Genomic DNA, 20,516 nt, shown 5'->3' with positions numbered 1-20,516 from the left:
GGACTTATGTAGTGGTCCAGTGGTTAAAACTTCACACTTCCAATACAGGGGATGTGGGTTCAATCCCTGATTGAAAACTTATACCACATACTGTGCAGGGCAGCCATAAAAATAAATAAATAAATATCTTGGAACTGGCACAAAAACTAATTGATCATGATTCTTGAATAATGATAATTGAATCTTCATTTTACTAATTTATAGTATCGGTGTATCATGAGTTTCATCTCCATACTTTTTGTAGCACCTAGATTTTTCTTTAATGACATGTTGCAACAAGAGTGATAATATTTCAAAGAAAATTCCTTAAAATTGAATTTCGTTACTTCTTTTATTTCTATTAAAAATCAGAAATGTTTTCTCAGTAAGGGGGAAAATTTTTGAGTTAAAAAGATTTAATGAAAGAGTTGGAGTGCATCTGGTTCAGTAACATACTAAGCAATTACTTTTTTTCTTTGCAGTGCTCCCATCACTATATATATAATTTGGCCACACTGTGCACCGTGTGGAATTTTAGTTCCCGCACCAGGGATTGAACCTGGACCCTCGGGAGTGAAAGTGCTGTGTCCTAACCACTGGACTGCCATTGGACTGCCAGGGGACTCCCTCCCATCACTATTTATGATCTTTCTGTATTGCCCACCATTGTCACCCCTCAAAACACAGAACTTCTCTTAGTGTCATGTAATCCTCAGGGTACATGCTGTTAACAACCCAGAAGTTAATCTCTCCTCTCTTTGTAGTCTCTAACATAAGCTAGGCATTAATGTTTTGCCAATTGGGAATCTTTAATGAAGTAAACTCCAGTCTGAAAATTCCCCCAAGTTCTGAGCCTTTTTTTATTTTTTGACAGCTGTTTACTTTATCAATTATAAGATTCAACTTACTTAGAATTAGCACTGCCTGTGTGACTTACAATAATTAAAACTAGTTTCTAATATTCTTTAAACATGCTGAACAGTACTTCTATTTAAGGATCTTTTGGGTTATTAGGTAACTATGTGCAATTTGGTTAATCACTACCATTTACTGTTTGACTCATTTTTGGAAAAAGACTCCCAATATTACATTTACTGATGTGCCAAGCTGGGATTCAGGCAGTACCTTCCATTAGGTAATTTGCTTCTGATCTGAGACATATTATAGAAAATCTACACTTTGATGGAAATTTACGACTTATGTGGAAAAAATCTTAGATGAAATTTGATTATTAGGTAATTTGCTTCTGACATGAGACATATTATAGAAAATCTACACTTTGATGGAAACATGATTTATATGGAAAAATTAATTTTAGATAAACATGAAATTTGATTATTAGATTTTAATAATTCAATTCTGACAAGTTTGTTTTAATAATTTTGTTTCAAAAATAACTGTAAAATGACTGTGGGTGCCAAATTACTCACTATATCTGTGCTATAATTTATAAAGCAAAAAAAAATTTCAAGTGTGTATTATTTTTACTATTATTTCAAGCATTCATGGACTTTAAAGAATCCTAAGGTCTCGCCTTTGCTCTCCTGGTATGCAGAGGTGTGGTGCAGAGGCTGAGAGCGCTGTGTTGTATATTACCATTTGAAAGCCCCAGCTCTGGTGTTTTCAAGATAGGCTTGTTGTTTAGATGCTAAGTCATGTCTGACTCTGTTACCCCATGGATTGTAGCCCACCAGGCTCCCCTGTCCGTGGGATTTTTCAGGCAGGAATATTGGATTCTCCAGGGGATCTTCCTGACCCAGGGATTGAACCCTGAGTCTCCTGCTTGGCAGGTGGATTCTTTACCACTGAGCCACCTGGGAAGCCCCTAGGTAGGCTTAGAGCAGGTCATTTCACTGCTGTGGACCCCAGCTTGTTTATCCATCAGTGTGGGCATTGGATCAGAAGAACCTTTCAATTTCTTTATCCACGGAGTCATGAAACTTCTAAAGTTACCTTCAACTTCGTTTTCTTTTCTTATTTTCTCCACATCTTAACCATTTCATCTGACATTAACTGATCATCCTTTCTTTCTTGGCATCCTTCATGTTTAGTTACAGTTGCTTAATGGCACCCCACTCCAGTACTTTTGCCTGGAAGATCCCATGGACGGAGAAGCCTGGTAGGCTGCAGTCCATGGGGTCGCTAGAGTCAGACACGACTGAGCGACTTCACTTTCACTTTTCACTTTCATGCATTGGAGAAGGAAATGGCAACCCACTCCAGTGTTCTTGCCTGGAGAATCCCAGGGACGGGGAAGCCTGGTGGGCTGCCGTCTATGGGGTTGCACGGAGTCGGACACGACTGAAGTGACTTAGCAGCAGCAGCAGCAGACTTATCTTTTGGTCCTGTATACTAAAAACTTTCAACAGGCCATTCTTCTAGTTCCAAAAGGTTTTTTTTTAGACACAGCCTAGAACATGATTAAATATATTTAAAATTTTAAACTTAACTTTCCTGTACAGAAATCCCATCTCCTTAACTTGAATTTAAGTTTAAAACCAGAGGCTGTTTTTTTCTTTCTCTTTTTTATTCCCCTCTACACCTTGCCCTGGGCTGATTACTAAAATCATCCCTCTTCATTTAATCACAAGCATTCCTATTCCTGTTTTGCCTTTGAAATCTTGTTACCTGAAGATCACAGTACTTAACAGACAAATCAGAATGATGACAAGTGGGAATGAAAGTTGATAAGAAATACTGATAAGAAATACTATGTCATCTTATTCCAAAAACTGACTCACAAATTTTGTAGCATATGAGATCTTTGGTTTCCTGCCCATCCAAAATTTTACTTCAGAAATATTTTGTCCCTTGCTTAATAGATAAATGATCCTGTTCTTGTATTCACTCAGTGAGTATTAAGTGGCTGCTCTGTGCCAGCCCTTTCGCTAAGAACTCAAGATACAGTGATTTATGAAAGAATAATATTCCACCACCATTAGCTTGAAGTGGGCCATGTCCAAAGTTATTTGATTCAAAGCAGCTGTTGGAGCCTAATCAATCTGTCATTTTTCTCCATTCACTGGATACTCATCTGATTATCTGCCACAGGCCTGGCCATGTATTGGTAAATATAAGTATGTTTGGAGCTGTTGTAAAAGTCATATGTACTTTTCCCTTGAACAATGTATTCTCTAAATGTGATGAATGATCTGCATCTGTTATGGTATTTAGGATATATTTCATTGATGCCAATTTAGAGAACTACAGTCATACTACTTTAAACAATATCTCTGTCTTCTCCATTCCAAGTCTCTCTTTTTTAAATTAATTTATTTTTTTATTGAAGGATAATTGCTTTGCAGAATTTTGTTGTTTTCTGTCAAACCTCAACATGAATCAGCCATAGGTGTACACATATCCCCTCCATTTTGAACTTCCCTCCCGTCTGCCTCCCCATCCCACCCCTCTAGGTTGATACAGGAGCCCCTGTTTGAGTTTCCTGAACCATACAGCAGATTCCCGTTGACCATGTATTTTACATATGGTAATGTAAGTTTCCATGTAACTCTCTCCATACATCTCACCCTCTCCTCCCCTCTCCTCATGTCCATAAGTCTATTCTCTATGTCTGTTTCTCCATTGCTGCCCTGTAAGTAAATTCTTCAGTACCATTTTTCTAGATTCCATATATATGCATTAGAATACAATATTTATCTTTCTCTTTCTGACTTACTTCACTCTGTATAATAGGTTCTAGGTTCATCCATCATTAGAACTGAATCAGATGCATTCCTTTTATGGCTGAGTAATATTCTATTATGTATACGTACCAGAACTACTTTATCCATTCATCTGTCGATGGACATCTAGGTTGCTTCCATGTTCTAGCTATTGTAAATAGTGCTGCAGTGAACAATGGGATACATGTGTCTTTTTCATTTTTCCATTCCAAGTCTCTTTTGATGTCCTAGGATGAAAATAATGATTCTGATTCATCTCATGTGCTGTGTTCAAATGGTGATGACTTCCTGAGCTCTAAGGTTGGAGATTCTGGAGTCCCAGGAAGGCTCATCCTAAGACCGCTGTGACTTCTGTGTGTCCATGGGGTTGAGCTGGGGGGAGGATGAGGAAGGCGTGGAGTAGTAACATTCATGTCACATATTTGTCCTCCCTGCCCCAGATCTTTGTATTCATCTCACTTTAATTTCATTTCATTCTCATCATGTATACAGTATCTTCATGCACTCCTTTTTTCTCCATATGTCTGGATTGATATACAAAATCCATCCATGTTCTCAACTATGAATTACTCAGCAGTGTCTTAGCTGAATGCAGTAAACCTGATTCAACTGTGTCTGTGTAAATCACCAGCTGTAATAATTTTCACTGTAGACTCATTGCAGTGAAGAGCCGTTAATGGATAAATTCAATTATTTTTTGGTACAAAAGATTCATTTATCCTGAAAGTTTTTCTATAAATGGTCATTGCTGCTAAAATATTTTCTAATTAAATGTTAAAAAAGAATTATGGGATTTTTAAATTATAATAATTTTCATGTAATTTGATATTTTTCAAAGTTCTTTCATATATTGGATCTCATTTCATCCTGATGAAAATACTAATTCAGATGAGTTTAGGTCAGTATCACTAACCTCACTTAACAGATGAAGAAAACAGGTCCAGGCAGGTTAAACAGTTTGCTGTAAATCACTTAGCGATCTACTAAAATAACCAAGGTTTATAAGGAGCCCACGGCTTGTTGAAGCCTTCATAATAAAACTATAGACATTTTAAATGGTAAAATTTGTTCAAATTAAGTACATACTTTTTATAACTAAATAAAATATTTTTTAATGCATTCTAGTTACTTTCCTGTTTTTGTTACATCTTTAGGTGCAGTTCTACACTGAATCTTTGATGTATTTTGACCCTGGCGGAAGGCATGTCAAATCATTATATTGGTGCGCATGTCTATACAGAAACCACCTGTCTAGATTCAGTCGCTAGTTACTGAGAATTTGACCCTCTTTCCTGAGCTTCCTACCTTAGTGAACCTCCCAGAACTGGATCCTATTGAGTAGAATACAAATCCCCTCCTGTAGACACGAGTCCTGTCATGGCATTGCGTTGCATTGTAGTCTTCAAACATGTTATTTGGAGAATTTAAGAGAGAAAACTACTTGATTTGCACAGTAAATTCAATTAATAATTAAAAGTCAACTGGTGATTTTTTTTTTCCCCTACACACTCCTGAACAAGAGATAAATGACCACATAATAAGTTGGAAGCAGGCTTTTTTGGAAACCCGTTTGAAACAGATGTTCCAAGTTTTTAGCAAATTAACTCAAGAACCCACATCTTCTTCCATTATATCATTATAATAGTTAACAGTGCAGTAATCTTCTTCACCCACACACAAAATTTTATCATGTTCACTGTTGTATTTATTGAAGCAGAAAATCAAAATAATCATACATACTAGGAATATTTGAATTTCAACAGGCTCAAGAGCATTGTGGTTAAAACTGCTGACTAGGAAGTTCCATTGAATAAATGAATTGTTCCTAGCATTCCCAGTTAACCATGGTTTTGTAATGTCACAGGGGCTTCCCGCATAGTTCAGTTGGTAAAGATTCTGCCTGCAAAGCAGGAGACCCCGGTTCGATTCCTGAGTTGGAAAGATCCCCTGGAGAAGGGCTAGGCTACCCACTCCAGTACTCTTGGGCTTCCCTTGTGGTCCAGCTGGTAAAGAATCCGCCTGCAATGCGGGAAACCTGGGTTTGATTCCTGGGTTGGGAAGATTCCCTGGAGAAGGGAAAGGTTACCCACTCCAGTATTCTGGCCTGAAGAATTCCATGGACTGTATAGTCCATGGGGTTGCAAAGAACTGGACATGACTGAGCGACTTTCACTTTCACTTCTAGCCTCACTGAGAAATTAGCAGGCTGAATTCTAAATTCTCACATGGAGATTGAATTTATCTCTGCATATATTTCTGTGACCATAAAACTTTCATGTGGCTCAATCTGCATAAATAATCACATAGCTATAAATATAAGAAGGTCAGTACACCTAGGATTATCATGAAGGAGCTTAGTAGAAAATCCATGTTTGCTTTTTGCTTTCAGAGGAATAAAATAATTTCAGTGCATTTTGTCCACCCCCTTAACCTGTGGCAATAATTTCAGCTGTATTTCTAGGTACTGGTTCCCCACAGAGGTATCAGGCAGTGTCAGTAGTCTAGTAGAGAATGGTAAAGAGTATAGAACAGACTTTCATGTCAGCCAGTCCTGGGTTCAAGATCAAATTTTGTCACATATTGTGTAATTTGGGACAAATTTTATACCTTTTCAGAATCATTGTGAGAATTTATTCAATCAGCTTTCCATTTATAATGACTATGTGCTGGGCCAAAGGATGTATCAATAACAAAACAGATAAGGTTCCTTGCCTCACAGAACCTATAGTCAGCCAAAATGCTCTTAAAGAAAATTCAGCGTCCTAAGATACATAAGCTTAGGTGGCTAAACTAAGCTTCCCTGGTGGCTCAGATGGTAAAGCATCTATCTGCCTGCAATGCTGGTGACCCAGGTTCAATCCCTGGGTCAGGAAGATACCCTGGAGAAGGAAATGGCAACCCACTCCAGTATTCTTGCCTGGAAAATTCCATGGATGGAGAAGCCGGGTAGGCTAGTCCATGAGGTCACAAAGAGTCGGACACAACGGGGTGTCTTCACTTTCACTTTCAAGATACATAAAGCTGTTAGCAAAGTTTCTGTCACATAATAAGCATTTAATAAACTTAATAACCTCATTATTAGTTCTTTCCAACGCTTAAAGTGGATAGTTCTCCAGAAAGTAGAACAAAAGTATGCAAAATTGGAAGGAAGTGGAAGTTTGCTTTTACCAGAGTAACTCTGTCAGGTACAGCTGCAACAAGGGAGTTGGGTTAGTTAAAATCTGTTGAAGCTGTTTTCAGTAAAATATAAAAGCCAACAACTGTGTAGGCAGAAATTTCTTGGGCAGGAAACAAAAAGCACTAACTTTTATGAAAGAAAAAAAAAACTAGACTTCACCAAAATTAAAATTTTCTGCCCATCAAAAGACACCATTAAGAAAGTGAATAATCTGTCTGCAGACAAGGAAGTATCAAAGCATGGTTTTATTGCTGGAGGAAAACAGAAATGCTTTGCTTGACTTTTTTTAAAAGAAGATCATTTGGCAGTCTGCATAATTTGGGGCCAGTTGCCCCACAGCTAAAAGGATTGTAATCACCTGTTTCCTAGTATTCTTGTAAGTATCCTTAGTGACTTGACAACCTAGGATTTTCTTGTCTTCATCTGCCTCAACTTCCCCCCACCCCACCCCCAACCAACATAGGAATCTTTGCAGTAACACCTTCATTTTATGTGCTGTGCTGTGCCAAGTCGCTTCAATTTTGTCCCACTTTGCAACCCCATGGACTGTAGTCCATCAGACTCCTCTGTCCATGGATTCTTCAGGCAAGAATACTGGAGTGGGTGGACGTTTCGTACTCCAGGGGATCTTCCCGACCCAGGGATCGAACCCGAGTCTCTTATACCAGATAGGAAAAACATTAAAGATGTTATGTGTCTTGTCCAAAATCACTTAACTAATCATTTCAGAACTTGAGCTAAACTTTATTAAATGGTCTTCCCACTACCTAATACCTACTTCTCTATTAGTTTGCTTCAAAATCTGTTGGGGGTGGAATATGTGATTCATTTAAAATATGTGTTTATTTTCTCTTAGCTACAAGACTTCTCTCACCCATTTATTTTAAAGTTGAAAGCTATTACAAACAAGATCATGTTTGTGAGTCATTTTTTTCTTCTGAAAAATAGCTGTTTGATAGTTGACACACACTCTAACCCTTATTTAACCAGAAAGTAACCATTATAATTGAGGTCCCAGTTACCGTCATAAAAGAGGCTCTTATAGACCATCATTCTAATACTGAGCTTTTCCTCATTTTATATCATCTTGGACTATATTTCTTCTATCTTCTAGCACCTGGCATTCTGTTTTTCTTTGGTGCTTATGAACCTTTAAACCTCTCACTATCTCAGAAGATATTTATCTGAAGCATCATACAACTACCCATGCCATTAATTATACAAGTTTTTATCATTGCCTCTAGAAAAGCAAATGGTGTCCTTTAGTGTCAACTGAGTTTTTAAAAGGAAATTTTTTATAGCTAAACATCGAGGTTGCTGCTGCTGCTAAGTCGCTTCAGTCGTGTCCGACTCTGTGTGACCTCATAGACGGCAGCCCACCAGGCTCCCCTGTCCCTGGGATTCTCCAGGCAAGAACACTGGAGTGGGTTGCCATTTCCTTCTCCAATGCATGAAAGTGAAAAGTGAAAGTGAAGTCGCTCTGTCATGTCTGACTCTTGGCGACCCCATGGACTGCAGCCCACCAGGCTCCTCCATCCATGGGATTTTCCAGGCAAGAGTACTGGAGTGGGGTGCCATTGCCTTCTCCCACATCTCGGTTATCATGTAGCAATTTATTGTTGTGGTTTTCCAATTACATCAGTGTATGTTGATACAAGTTTTGGGGTCAACAATAGCAATAGCAGCGATAATGATGTGGTTTCAGAGCACTACTTTCATTCTATTTACTTTTTTAAACTTATTTGGCCGCACTGTGTGGCATGTGGGCTCTTACTTCCCTAGCCAGGATTGAACCCATGCTCCCTGCAGTAGAAGCCCGGTGTCCTAACCACTGGACCACCAGGGAAACCCCCAGGGCATTACTTTTTTTTTTTTTTTAAATAAGTATGTGCCTATGTTTTTCCTTTTCAATCACACTGAATTTTTAATGTATAGTAAGAAGTCATTGTGTGAGGTAAGAAATGACAGTTCCAGGAAATGAAAGCATTCATTCATTGATTCCATGCATCCTTATTGAGTTCCTCCTACAGGCAGGCATTGTGCGAGGGAAATGGCTTACTTTTTCCGTTTCTTCCCTCTACTCTGGTGGAAATGATGAATAGCACTTAAATTAGATATTTTAGATGCCTTTGTATAACACATCAGTTTAGGACAGCATAAGCCTTTGGTAGGTTAGAAATGGAATTAAAATAAGAAATAATTTGGAGAAATAAGTATCTGGTTTTCATTATGGTCTTAATTTTGCCCATGAATACTTGGTATCACTTGCACATAAATTCTCTTCAGGATATGTCCGGGTATTACTATTTTCTTCTCAGAACCAGTAGAACTTCTTCACTTTATTTTTAGAATTGTCCAGTAGTGTAATAAGATTATTTCTATAGGAAATTGGGAATTCCTTGAATATTTTACCTCTGATTGTCACCTCTTTAAAGTCAATGAGCTTGGCCCCTTAGATTTGAAGTGGTGAGCTAATCATTAAAAATTAGGCCCCAACCAGTGGCATTGAAATAGTTTTAAAATGTGGCATACTGTCTACGCTCGATTACGCACCAGGTAGCACAAGGAAATGGAGGAGGGAATGGCAGTCCACTCCAGTATTCTTGCCTGGGAAACCCCGTGGACAAAGGAGCCTGGCAGGCTACAGTCCATGGGGTCGCAGAGTCTGACACAACTTAGCAACTTCACTGCCACCACAGCATAAGATAAAATTTTGTTTCCTTCCCACCTAAATGTTTTAAGTTCATCGACCTGCTGTAGATATTAGTGGTCACTACTATTAGTGGTCACTACTGCTGCACCTGCATTCATACTTCCTTGGGGAACCAAAACAGGATTGAAGGCCATACTGCCATGATTACTTTTAAGCATTTGAGCCAAAATTTTAATTTATTTTTTTTCTGTGTGTATAAATTAGTATTTTCACATGAATAAATCTGACTTGGAAAACCTTTCACATTCTAGGAGTTTTTTTTGTTTGCTTGGCCATACCAGGCGGGGCATCCTGGATCTTAGTTCCCTGACCAGGAATCAAACCCCTGCCCTCTGCATGGGAAGCATGGAATCTTAACCACTGGACTGCCAGGGAAGTCCCAATTCTATGGTGTATTTGAAACAGATGTTTTATATCTTTTCTTAGATATAAAGACACATTTACTGTGGTCAATAAAAGAATGTGTCTCAATTTTTCTCCAGTTACAAAGAGCCTGTTTGAGTTTAGTGTGCTGATACAAAGTCCATGTCGTCTGCAGAGTACATCATAGACCCCATTCTGGGATATGTTGCTCTCTGTGGGGAATGGTGAGGGTAGGAGTTTTGACATGAAAAAAGAGAAGTGATACCAACCTTCACGATGGTTCTTCAGGGGGTATATTTTGCTTAGTCGTAATGCTGTTGAACGTTTTATATTCAAGTTTAATTTACATACAGTTCTTATACCAGTCAGTCAGTTTGGGCAAGTATCAAGACATAGAACGTTTTCCTCACGCCAGTTCCCAGGTATCCCTTCCCAGTCACCACGCACACCGTCCCCCCATCCTGACTTCCAGAAGCAGTCACCAGTCTGATTTCTCACCCCATAAGTCACTTTCATCTATCCTGGAATTTCATATAAGTTGATAAGTATTTTTTGTTTGACTTCCTTCACTCAGTCTAGTAGTTTCTTGACCATCCCTGTTGTTGAATTTATATTTCCTTTTTATTGCTAATGATTCTTTTTTTAAACAGGCGAAAAATAAGCAGATCTTTTCTGAGTATCTTAACTGAATCATGGCAGCAACCCTGTAGTAAGGATGGAGGGGACAAAATATCTGCTAATATTAAATGATAGTGCTCCTAACATTCAGGCAACTCTCCTATATCTTAGTTATATTCGTACTCTTTTGAGAGACCCTAAATTATGCTATTGTTCTATTAAAAGCAGAAGTAATGGGCTTGTGCAGTTCAACAATTGAATAGCCAGTGAACCGTTACTGCTTTTTTTTTTTTTTTTTAACTTTATAGCTCTGTTTTGAGCTCAGGAAGTAATGTGAAAAATAATTCCAGGCTAGGAGACACTTCTTATGATATCTCTATATATCTGTATTATCAAAACATGCAGGAAGGAATGCTTTCATTGTTTATCAGTATGGTGATGCCTCAGTTGCTTGTATACACTTTTAAAATTATATACTGTAAACCTTATGAACTCAGTTTTATTACTGGAAACTCACATGGGTCCATATTTTATGTAATGAAAGGAGAATGGATACAATGAAAGCAACATCCAGATTGCATTTTTTGTTCTTCTGAAAGTTCTAATTAAATTTACCAACATTTTGCCATTTTATTTGTTTTTTAATTTTTTGAATTATAATTTACATACCATACAATTCACTTGCTTTACTTGCACAATTCCGTTATCTTTGGTGTATTTAGAGAGTTGTATAACTATCACCTCTGGCATAGAGATTTTTTTGTTTTTTGGTCGCTTAGCATGTGGGATCTTAGTTCCCCCACCAAGGATCAAACTTGTGTCCCCTGCATTGGAAGCATGGAGTCTTAACTGCTGGACCGCCAGGGAAACATTTAGGAAATTCCTAAATTTTACCATTTTAAGCAAAGAGTCATTGAGATTCTGGGGAGCAGCAATATATTTAAGCAAAGATAATACTATGATTCTGGTGTGGCGTAGTCAATTGTGTACCAACAGATCTGCTGTTGTCTTTTTTAAGAGACTCCTATTCTTGCCAAAGAGGAGTCTGAATTCAGATGTAACTAAAGAAAGGAGAGGCTTGAGCTGGTCTTTGGCTTAGTCCTTTCCTATCCATGCCATGTCCACCCTTAAGATTCTAAAATGGGGAGCAGCAGAACCACAAAGAGGTTGCAGAACACAGTCATACGAAGAGCACCCCCAACGGGCGCTCTCTTAACTTTATGGGAAACTAGGAGGTCATTTTCAACAATAGTTTATACAACTATTCAGCAAGGGGAAGAGAAACCATATGGTACTACAGTGTTGCATCAGTTCTATGGAAAAAGACACTCGCAGGAAATATTTTGCCAGATCACTGAGAGAGTATTAATAACATTTCATCTATTCCCAGTCTCTGAATCCCTCTCATCTACTTATTTTCTCATTTCCTTTGCCTTTCTGCCTGCCGCTAAATACACATACTTTCCTTCTTGTCTCTGATAGCTATTTTTCTCCTTACGGTTCCTAAATTATTTTACCACATTCATATTTCATTCTGATTATTCCAGAAATACTGAAATGAAACTCCCCTTTAACATGACCTACTTTAATGTAGAATTTGGCCCAAGTCTTATTTCTCATAAAAAAGCAGTTACATTTAAATTACCAAAAGAGTCTTACTACTGTAATTTAACCCATAAGGAGGATTTGAAGTGCTATCATACTCAGCTTCAAGGATATATGTTCTATACTATGAAGATGGTTAACCACTTTTGACCAGTATGCATGAATTCTCTAAGCAGTTCACCATTTTTTTGGTTGTAGTAATTAATTTTAATTAACTGTCAATATGTTTGTTGCCACGTGGAGAAGTGAGGATATAGCCCTGGTTCCCGTTTTGGTATGCGCGAGGACATGCTTTTAACGTTCAAAGTGTAAAGTGGTCTTAGGTTGTGAGATAAAAAATGGTATGCCTGATTTCCCAGTGAGTACATGCAGTTTAAAGAGTTTTGGAAGTCCTAGCTTAGCAGAAATTAAAGTTCATAGTAAATCATCTTTCCTCCACCCATGTATTTATGTTCTGGCTAATAAAAATTAGATTTTTGCTTCCTAATTTTGGATAAGTAATGTTTTTGCTTCTCTGTCAAATTAATTAATCTAGCTATTGTATAGTGCTGTTTTTATTAACATGTACAGCAGCTTAGAGATTCATACTCAGTATGATTATCATTTGTGATTTAAAACCAAAAGTCTTAATTTTTACAAAAAACAATTTCCCCTTTCTCTCCTTGAAATTGAACATGAGGTCATGAGTCGCACTTAGTGGGTAAGACCTATTCAGAGACATTCATGTAAAGTTATGGATGTAGGAGCAAGCTCTTAGCTGCCAATTTGGCTGATAATATAAAGTATTATAATATCCACAGTAGGTTGACATAATTTAAGTAGATTTATTTAGGATTTAAAAGGCTTGACATGGCACGTTGCAAAAGAAGGCTGTCACCTACAAATTGGCACTTGCCATCTACCTCTACAAGGATTAAATCATGAGCCACTTCAACTACTCACCTTCAACATCCTCTAAAAGGAGTTCCGGGTGGAGACCAGGAATGAGGCATTCTGTGCTCTGGGAGAAACTGCCAGAACAGGTCTACAGATAGTAAGATAGTTTCAGGAGAATGGTGTGTGAGCCCAGTTCTTGTATCTCCTCATATACAGAAAAGCACTAAAGTCTTTCACGGTGATGTCGGCTCCTTGGGACTGGCAGTGACCGTCATGAGACTAGCAGAAACCTTTGGAAAAAACATGTGCTTGATGCATATATTCCCCTTCTGCAAAATCACCAATATACTGGCCTTCCACCCTACCTCTCTGGGGCAGTTTCTCAGAGCTCTCTGAGGTGCTGTCTCCCTGGCTGTGGTCCTCATTTTGCCCCAAATAAAACTATACTCACAACTTTCACATTGTGCTTTTTTTTTTTTTCCAGTCAACAAGGCCTAGAAAAGAAAAAGAAAAAACTTAATACTCAGTTGTTCACGAGATCCAGGATATTAAACGTTACAAAGTTTATTCTTTTCTCTTAAAAATAAAATTTATTTTGGTAACCGTACACATTCCCATCATATCTGAGAAGGAAGCACAGCACAACAAAGAATTTTAGAGCTGGAAAAGACTGACATCATCTAGTTGAACCTCACCATTCACCTAGCTCACTAAAATCTCTATCTCCTCAAGGATATTAACTTTCCTGCACTTATTTCCGAAACACTGAAATACCGGAATTCCCCGGTTCCTTTCGCACTGTCTGTGTAGCTGTCTTTCCACTCCCTTCGGTTATTCTCCATTTTCAAGATAATGATTGCGCCTGGAAGGATTACTTCCTTGATTGTTTTGTGCCTGAATTAGCTTGGGAAAAGAATAGTCTACTGTGCATGAAAGTACAACCTCTCATTTAAATGTTTGGCAAAAGGCAAGGTGATTCATTCAAAGTTTGAGGAGTGGTTGTAATAACGGTTGTGTCATTGATATTCTGGTGAGCATATACAACATGGGTTTGCCATCATGAGTGAGTAATACCACCCTATCACTTAAGACGCGTAACACTACCACCCTCTGGTAGCAGAGAAGCAAGAGTGGGCAAGCGCACCGTTTCAGTTGGGCGTGGGGTTGAGGTTCTTTCTTCTGTTTTTTTCCAATCTCATTTCTCCTTCATTAAGTCAACAAATATTTATTTTGCATAGAGCATGACCCAAACAGGCTGCCAGGTCTGTAAAGCAGAGAAGCTCTTGCCTTTGACCCCAGGGATCGTATGGTATAGATACATAGAATTGGACAACTGCTTTTGGCTTGGAGAAGATACCTAAGGTCTGCGTAGTTCCACCACTGCTCAAGCAGTTTATGAACTTTCCTTTCCTCATAGGAATGCAGTGAGAAGTGACTGTTCTAATCATTGTAAGGCATTTGGAAATGAAAAGTGCTATACAACAGCTGAATGATATTGAAATACTAAGTAGAAAATACAGTAGAAATAGAAAGCAAGATTAAATTATATGGTAGGAATGGTTCTCATAGGTATTTTCAGTACTTACGTCATCACAATAGCACTGCTTCCAGGGAAAAGCTAAATTAGGTAAATACAACTGTTTTTGCAAAATCAAGAAAAAAAATCTGTGTGTGTATCAGCAAAAAATATTGTGGAATCTTATACTGGGTATTACATGAGGTAATATATAGTTGGATTATGATACATAGTGTGGAATTTCCACACATCTATAATTTCTATTAGAAATATTATGCATTTCCATTATTTGAAGTATTTCTCTAGTAATTTTTAAATGCCACCACTATCAAGACTATTACTTACCAATAAGAGATTATATCTTCATACTCAAAAACTACAAGAAGGTCCTTTAAATTATATAGGAAGGAAATTTGTTGTTTCTCTGACTTACCTATTGTATGTTGGGTTGGAAAGAGTCGTTATCAGTGATTTATCATGATTGATCCTTTCTGATTTTACTTGATTTTAAAGTTTGTTGCTTTTCTCAGAGAATTTCTCAGAGGATACAAATCTCAATTTGTATCCCATTCTATATCCTCAGAAGATAAAGAACTTATTGAATTGGGCACTTCTTTCATATGCTTTTATGTGGTCATTTTTACATCCAAGGGAGATTCTCAAACTGTAGAAAAAGGAAGGGGTCCTTTTTTGCTAGTCATTTAATATTCCATGACTGTGAACTAATCCTCATTGTAACATAAGTTATTGTATGTTTTTCCCAGCATTTTCACCCTAATTAAATGAGACGCTCCACCACAGTGTTTAACCTGCAGCCTAACAAAAAACAAGGGGCTGTCATTGACAATCACAATCCCATGTTCTCTCCTTTGAACAATACAATTTTTTTTGGTCACAATTTATAAACAGATACCTCCTTAGTTTAATGTCATCACGTTCAAACTACAAAACTATTAAAACTCTAATATTATGTGGGGGCATTTATTTTAAAATATATATTAATATAATTATTACATGGTAAAGAAATCATTTATTTTATTGTCTTCCCCCAATTCACCAAATTTAATCATATGGAGAGGTTCCACCATGTTTGTTCCATATGTTTGTGCTTTGGCCTCTAATGACCTTTTGTCCTTCTTATATGACCTCTCTACATTTCTATTTAGAATAAAGAGATAGAAGCATGAAAATTAATAACCCATGCATCAAACCTTTTTTGCTGTGCTTAAGAGGAACGAACACTTAAGGCTAGAAACCTTATGTTTAGTACTGTCTCCAAAGCTCAGTTATTGCATATATTGTCCCTTCAACATTTGAAGAAAGTAAGTATAATATGTAGTCAAATTTAAAAAAAGTGTTTTAAAAAAAAAGCACTTAATGTCTCTGCATTGCATGACAGGGTGTGACTAAAATTTGCCTACATAAACTCTCATGATGTTTTCAGATTTTATGGAAATGCTTTGGCTATACTTTGGGTTTGAATCTTCATAATGACAAAAGTTCATAATAGTTATTTTTTTTAAATACACTATACTGTTTTTAGAAAGTTATAATTCATCTTCCTGCTTATATTTGTGCTGTTTGTCTGTACTATACTATTAAAAATAAAGGTAAATTTATATATACTTAGATTTTGAAAAGTAGCATCATGTACATTTTTTAAATGTTTTGGTAACTTGTGGCACTTTGGTAAAGGAATGTGCAATTATAAATGTTTATGCCATTGTAATTTCTTTTTTAATTCCCAGGAATGACTCTTACTAGGCTTTAAATTACAAACCAAACTCAATTTTAAAACTAGCACTTTGGTCCTACTGGTAGTTCCTATTTTTCTAATTGTATGGAACGTTAACTTAAACCATTCTTTGCAATGCATTTTACCTTTCCTTTTAACATGTAATCTCAAAAATCTTTAAGGAACATTTGAAATTAATACAGTGGTAATTAAGAAAGCATTTTAGATATCATGGCTCTTTAATCTGGTGCCTGACTTTAGCAATTTTCTGATAAAAATAACTAAATGCCTGAAAAGAATATTTAAACATTTTAATTCATTAGAGCAAAATCAAGTAGTTGATGTCCATATAGACATAATTTATCTTAAACTCTGGAGCTGCCAAGAGAACTAAGGACAGAGCTGTGTTTAAAATACCCCCATATCCTCCAAAGAAAAATGACGAGAAGAAATAGAATTCTGTATGATTATGGCTATTGTATGTACTTCAATTAGCTTACCAGTATTTCATCCTGATACATCTGTGGGTATTAGAAGCAAAATGAAAACAAATATAAATGCTTTAACATTAGGTATTGGCATCAATATAGATTATGCATAAGCTATTGCAATAAAAAATATTAATTGTGCCTGTATTTGAAGATATTATCTTAGATTTTCTGCGGCCTTTTTCATTTAAGGCTGCACAATCATTTTAAATGTACAGACAACAGAATATATGAATGAATGAAGTCATGGCCCTGTTTGCCATGAAATGAAGTATTCTGTTGAATTTTGGGGGACATTGGCCTTTATATATTATGACATAAACGGATCAGTCACAAGAAACATGTGATTCTTATGTTCAAATCACAGCATTTAGAAATTATACATCTTTCTTTTTCCTCGCAAAATGAATTCAGAATTTGCAATTCAAATTTTATCATTTTAAGCTGCTAATTATTAAAAATTACCTAATATGGATCAAAAGATTAAATGAAATGAAAACTATGAAAGAATGCTAATTAATAGCATAACCCCATATGCTATCAAACTTCTGATAACATTAAGTTTCTTGTAAAGCCTTAAAATATTTTAATGAAAAAGTAATTACCTGGAAATGAAGGCACTTTATTACCTTGAACTAGCTATATGTCTGTATAGAACTTGTCTAAAATCCCATAAAATATTCTTTATCCTTTTATAAATTTATCCTACTTATGTGTTTTTCTAAAGCTTCTTATAATAAAATATAATAATTCAAACTATTTTAATGTAACAAAATTGCATTACATAATACAACCAATGAACACTGCAGGAAAAAACTCAAGTGTAACAAAAGTGTCTGTGATAATGGCAAAATGTTAGTCTGAGTTAGTCTACAATCATTTGAGGTTAAAATGTTGTAAAATTTGAAGGCTTTTTCATTGAACAATTTTTAGACAGCTTTTAGTTTTTAATCCTATTTTTAATCGGAACTACCTTGTTTTGAAATGTTGATCAAAGATAAGGGCAATCAAAATATTAAGCCAGCCTGTCATTACTCAATTTTTAGTTGAGTTTTGTTTTTTTTTTTAATGTAACCCTAACACATTAAGAAATCAGTGTTGCTTCTATGCTCAAATCAACCATGCCTGGTGAATTACCAGCTTTAAATCAGTAATGTGGATGTGCTGCCGTGTATACTTGCTTCCTCTTCAGAAAATTAATACTTGATTTAAACAATAGATTTGATTCAACAGAAAAAAAAAAGGATTTTTTTTTTTCCAAAAGCTAAATTTTTTTCTCAAGGTATACCTTACATTTCTCTGATATTTGTAAGGATAGACTAACTTGTATCCAAATATGTTTTTCAACACAAGAATATTTCAAAGCAAACAGACTTTGTGTTTTTTGTTTGTTTAGTTTGAGGGCAGTTCACTTAAGAAAAAAACATTTTTCCATAATTCTACTTATTTTTAATTCTTTCTCTGTAGTGACCATTTTCCTGTCACTAGTCTTAAACGTTTTGCTACATGTAAATGCTGCTTCATAGATGCAATCATCATTACATGGTACAGAAAGGAGTCAAGTTTATTAGAAGTCTACTCTTACTAAGAAGAGACTAAAGATAAATTCCATGTCAATTCTTTGGTTCGTTTCTTCGTTTTGTTTTGTTTTTTCTAAATAAGATATATTAACCCAAAGGTGTGTTAATGTCATGGCATGAACAATCTTAAATGTAGATCTATCGAGTATTTTGTGATGCTGAGTAACAGACTTTTCTCAAGTCTCTGTGATGCTAAATATTTTCCTTAGAAGGTTTTTGTTTCATGTTAGATTGTTGTTCAGAAAGATGTTGGTCCTAGTGAGATTTTTAAAAACTGGGAAAACAAATGCATGTATTACAAGTATAGAAATGGTGAATTGTAAACTTACGTATAGTACTGATTCTATTTTCAAAGATGTTTTTGCTGTTAAATATATACAACATACAATTGCTGCCGTACTGTAATTGAGTACTTTTTTCCTAAATGACCCTGTTATCACTATTCCAGAATTAGAAGTTGGGCAGATATATGATTGATTCATGTGTCTGCATAGATGCTTCAAGGTATATTCTTCTCTTGGTGAGTAAAAATATTTTTTCCTTGGCACCAACGCATTGAGATCTGAATATACCTGTATCTATTCTTATTGCACATTTCTTATACAGTATCTTCAAATACGCCAAAATTGGCCTAGACTTAAAATTGAGGGTTTGTTACATGTTTTCTAACAGAAAGGTTTTCAATGATATTCATTATGGGTTTGTACTGTGAAAATAGTGAAAATCCCTTTAAAAGTTCATCTGTGCTAAATTTAAATTAATATTTTTTCTTTAGCTCACAAATTACCCTAAATCCAGAGAGAATATCAACCCTTTTCACTGTTGTCAAATCCAGCCAAAGGAACAGCCCATGACACTACAAAAACAGTAGAGGAATAAAGAATAAATCTCTCATGTTACACTCCAGAATAAAGGCATTCGGTGAAAGAAATGAACCGAAGTTCATCGTGAATGCGAGGCTTCCGTACTTGACATTCCTCCACGGAAGGAAAGACAAGTGTCAGCACCACTGGCATCCTTTTCAAACCGATCTGATGTGGAATATCTTCCACCACACTGGAGTACTTCTAGACTCTATTTTGTTTGTTTGTTTGTTTTGTTTTAGTTCATCAAACCTTTCTGTTTTCAAAAAAAAAAAAATTGTCGGCATTGGTAGAGAGATATAGATTTGAAAATACTTTCTTAAGAGATCATGTAACTATATAACTCTGAATTTAAAAATTGAGGAGGAGGGATCATTTCAACCCACCGCCTCTTCCAAGAAAACATGTTTTTAAATCTGTAACTGCTTTAGTGTTAACAGGGTACAAAGTGTTTCTTGTCCTTTATTGTACTTAAAAGGTTCTCATTGATTGGTGATTGTATTGTACCGTATGAAAATGAGTCATAAATTGCCTTGTATTGTTTCTAATAGACCATACCACGTACTCCTTCAGTTTTCATGTTCCAAATTTTTCAGTGATGCATGTCAACAGTTAGGTCCGAAAATTCTGTGGTGCTAATTCTTCCATATCCGATGGTGCTTCTGTGGATGCTAACTGCACACATGCTGAACAAAGCTTGAAGTTTAAAACTTTCCTCCCTTCCTCTGTTTATATAAAGAACAATAAAAATAACTTGAATTTGTCTCAAAGTATCACTGACAATCTAATAAACTGGTTTATATGTGTGATTAGTTTGGATTCTCGGTTATTTTTCAGAAAGCAGGTTAGTTCTCCTGAGCCCTCATATCAACCCAAAGTAGATCTTACTAGAAGTGTGTACTATGTTATTTGTGCCCCCAAATCTATGGTATCTTCAAGAATTTAAATCCAATTGGGCTGGCTTCTAAAATCAAGTTTAGATCAGAGCTATAAAACTTAGATTGATCAAATCTGGAAAAAGTAAGTTGAGAACACAACTGTTCTGAGTATCTATCTTAATATTTTATTAATAAAATTTTATCACCTGGTCCATGAGATAACATTTACATGGAAGCAAGTAGGCCTTCAAAATCTTTAGTACAACGCAAAGACATTGTAAAGACCATTCCTAAATGATATTTAAAGTTCCTCCCCATGAGTATGAAATAGGACCAAAAAAAAAAAAAAACCAAATTGGAACTTTCCAGAACAAAGCCAATATCACATGCCAGAATGACATAATAAATAACTCCATGCAGGGGGTTCACTGGATTTTTAAC

At 36.2% G+C, this 20,516-nt stretch overlaps 1 protein-coding gene across 2 annotated transcripts in view; it reads left to right on the top strand.

Moving 5' to 3' along the window:
- Positions 1–20,006, top strand: part of PURG (purine rich element binding protein G) — a 40,693-nt gene extending 20,687 nt beyond the window's left edge. Inside the window, exon 3 of one of the 2 annotated variants that reach the window (XM_061404422.1) lies at positions 19,110–20,006. In XM_061404422.1, the coding sequence (XP_061260406.1) occupies positions 19,110–19,205 (96 nt within the window). In that variant the 3' untranslated portion in view covers positions 19,206–20,006. Of the gene's footprint in view, positions 1–4,816 lie in introns of both variants that reach the window. The other variant, XM_061404421.1, reaches the window with a different exon arrangement.
- The last annotated feature ends 510 nt before the right edge of the window (positions 20,007–20,516 follow it).

The sequence above is a fragment of the Bos javanicus genome, chromosome 27 (genome assembly GCF_032452875.1).
Source record: "Bos javanicus breed banteng chromosome 27, ARS-OSU_banteng_1.0, whole genome shotgun sequence".
Taxonomy (NCBI): domain Eukaryota; kingdom Metazoa; phylum Chordata; class Mammalia; order Artiodactyla; family Bovidae; genus Bos; species Bos javanicus.
The sequence above is the reverse complement of the archived record's forward strand: the minus strand, read 5'-3'. Positions and strand labels throughout refer to the sequence as shown.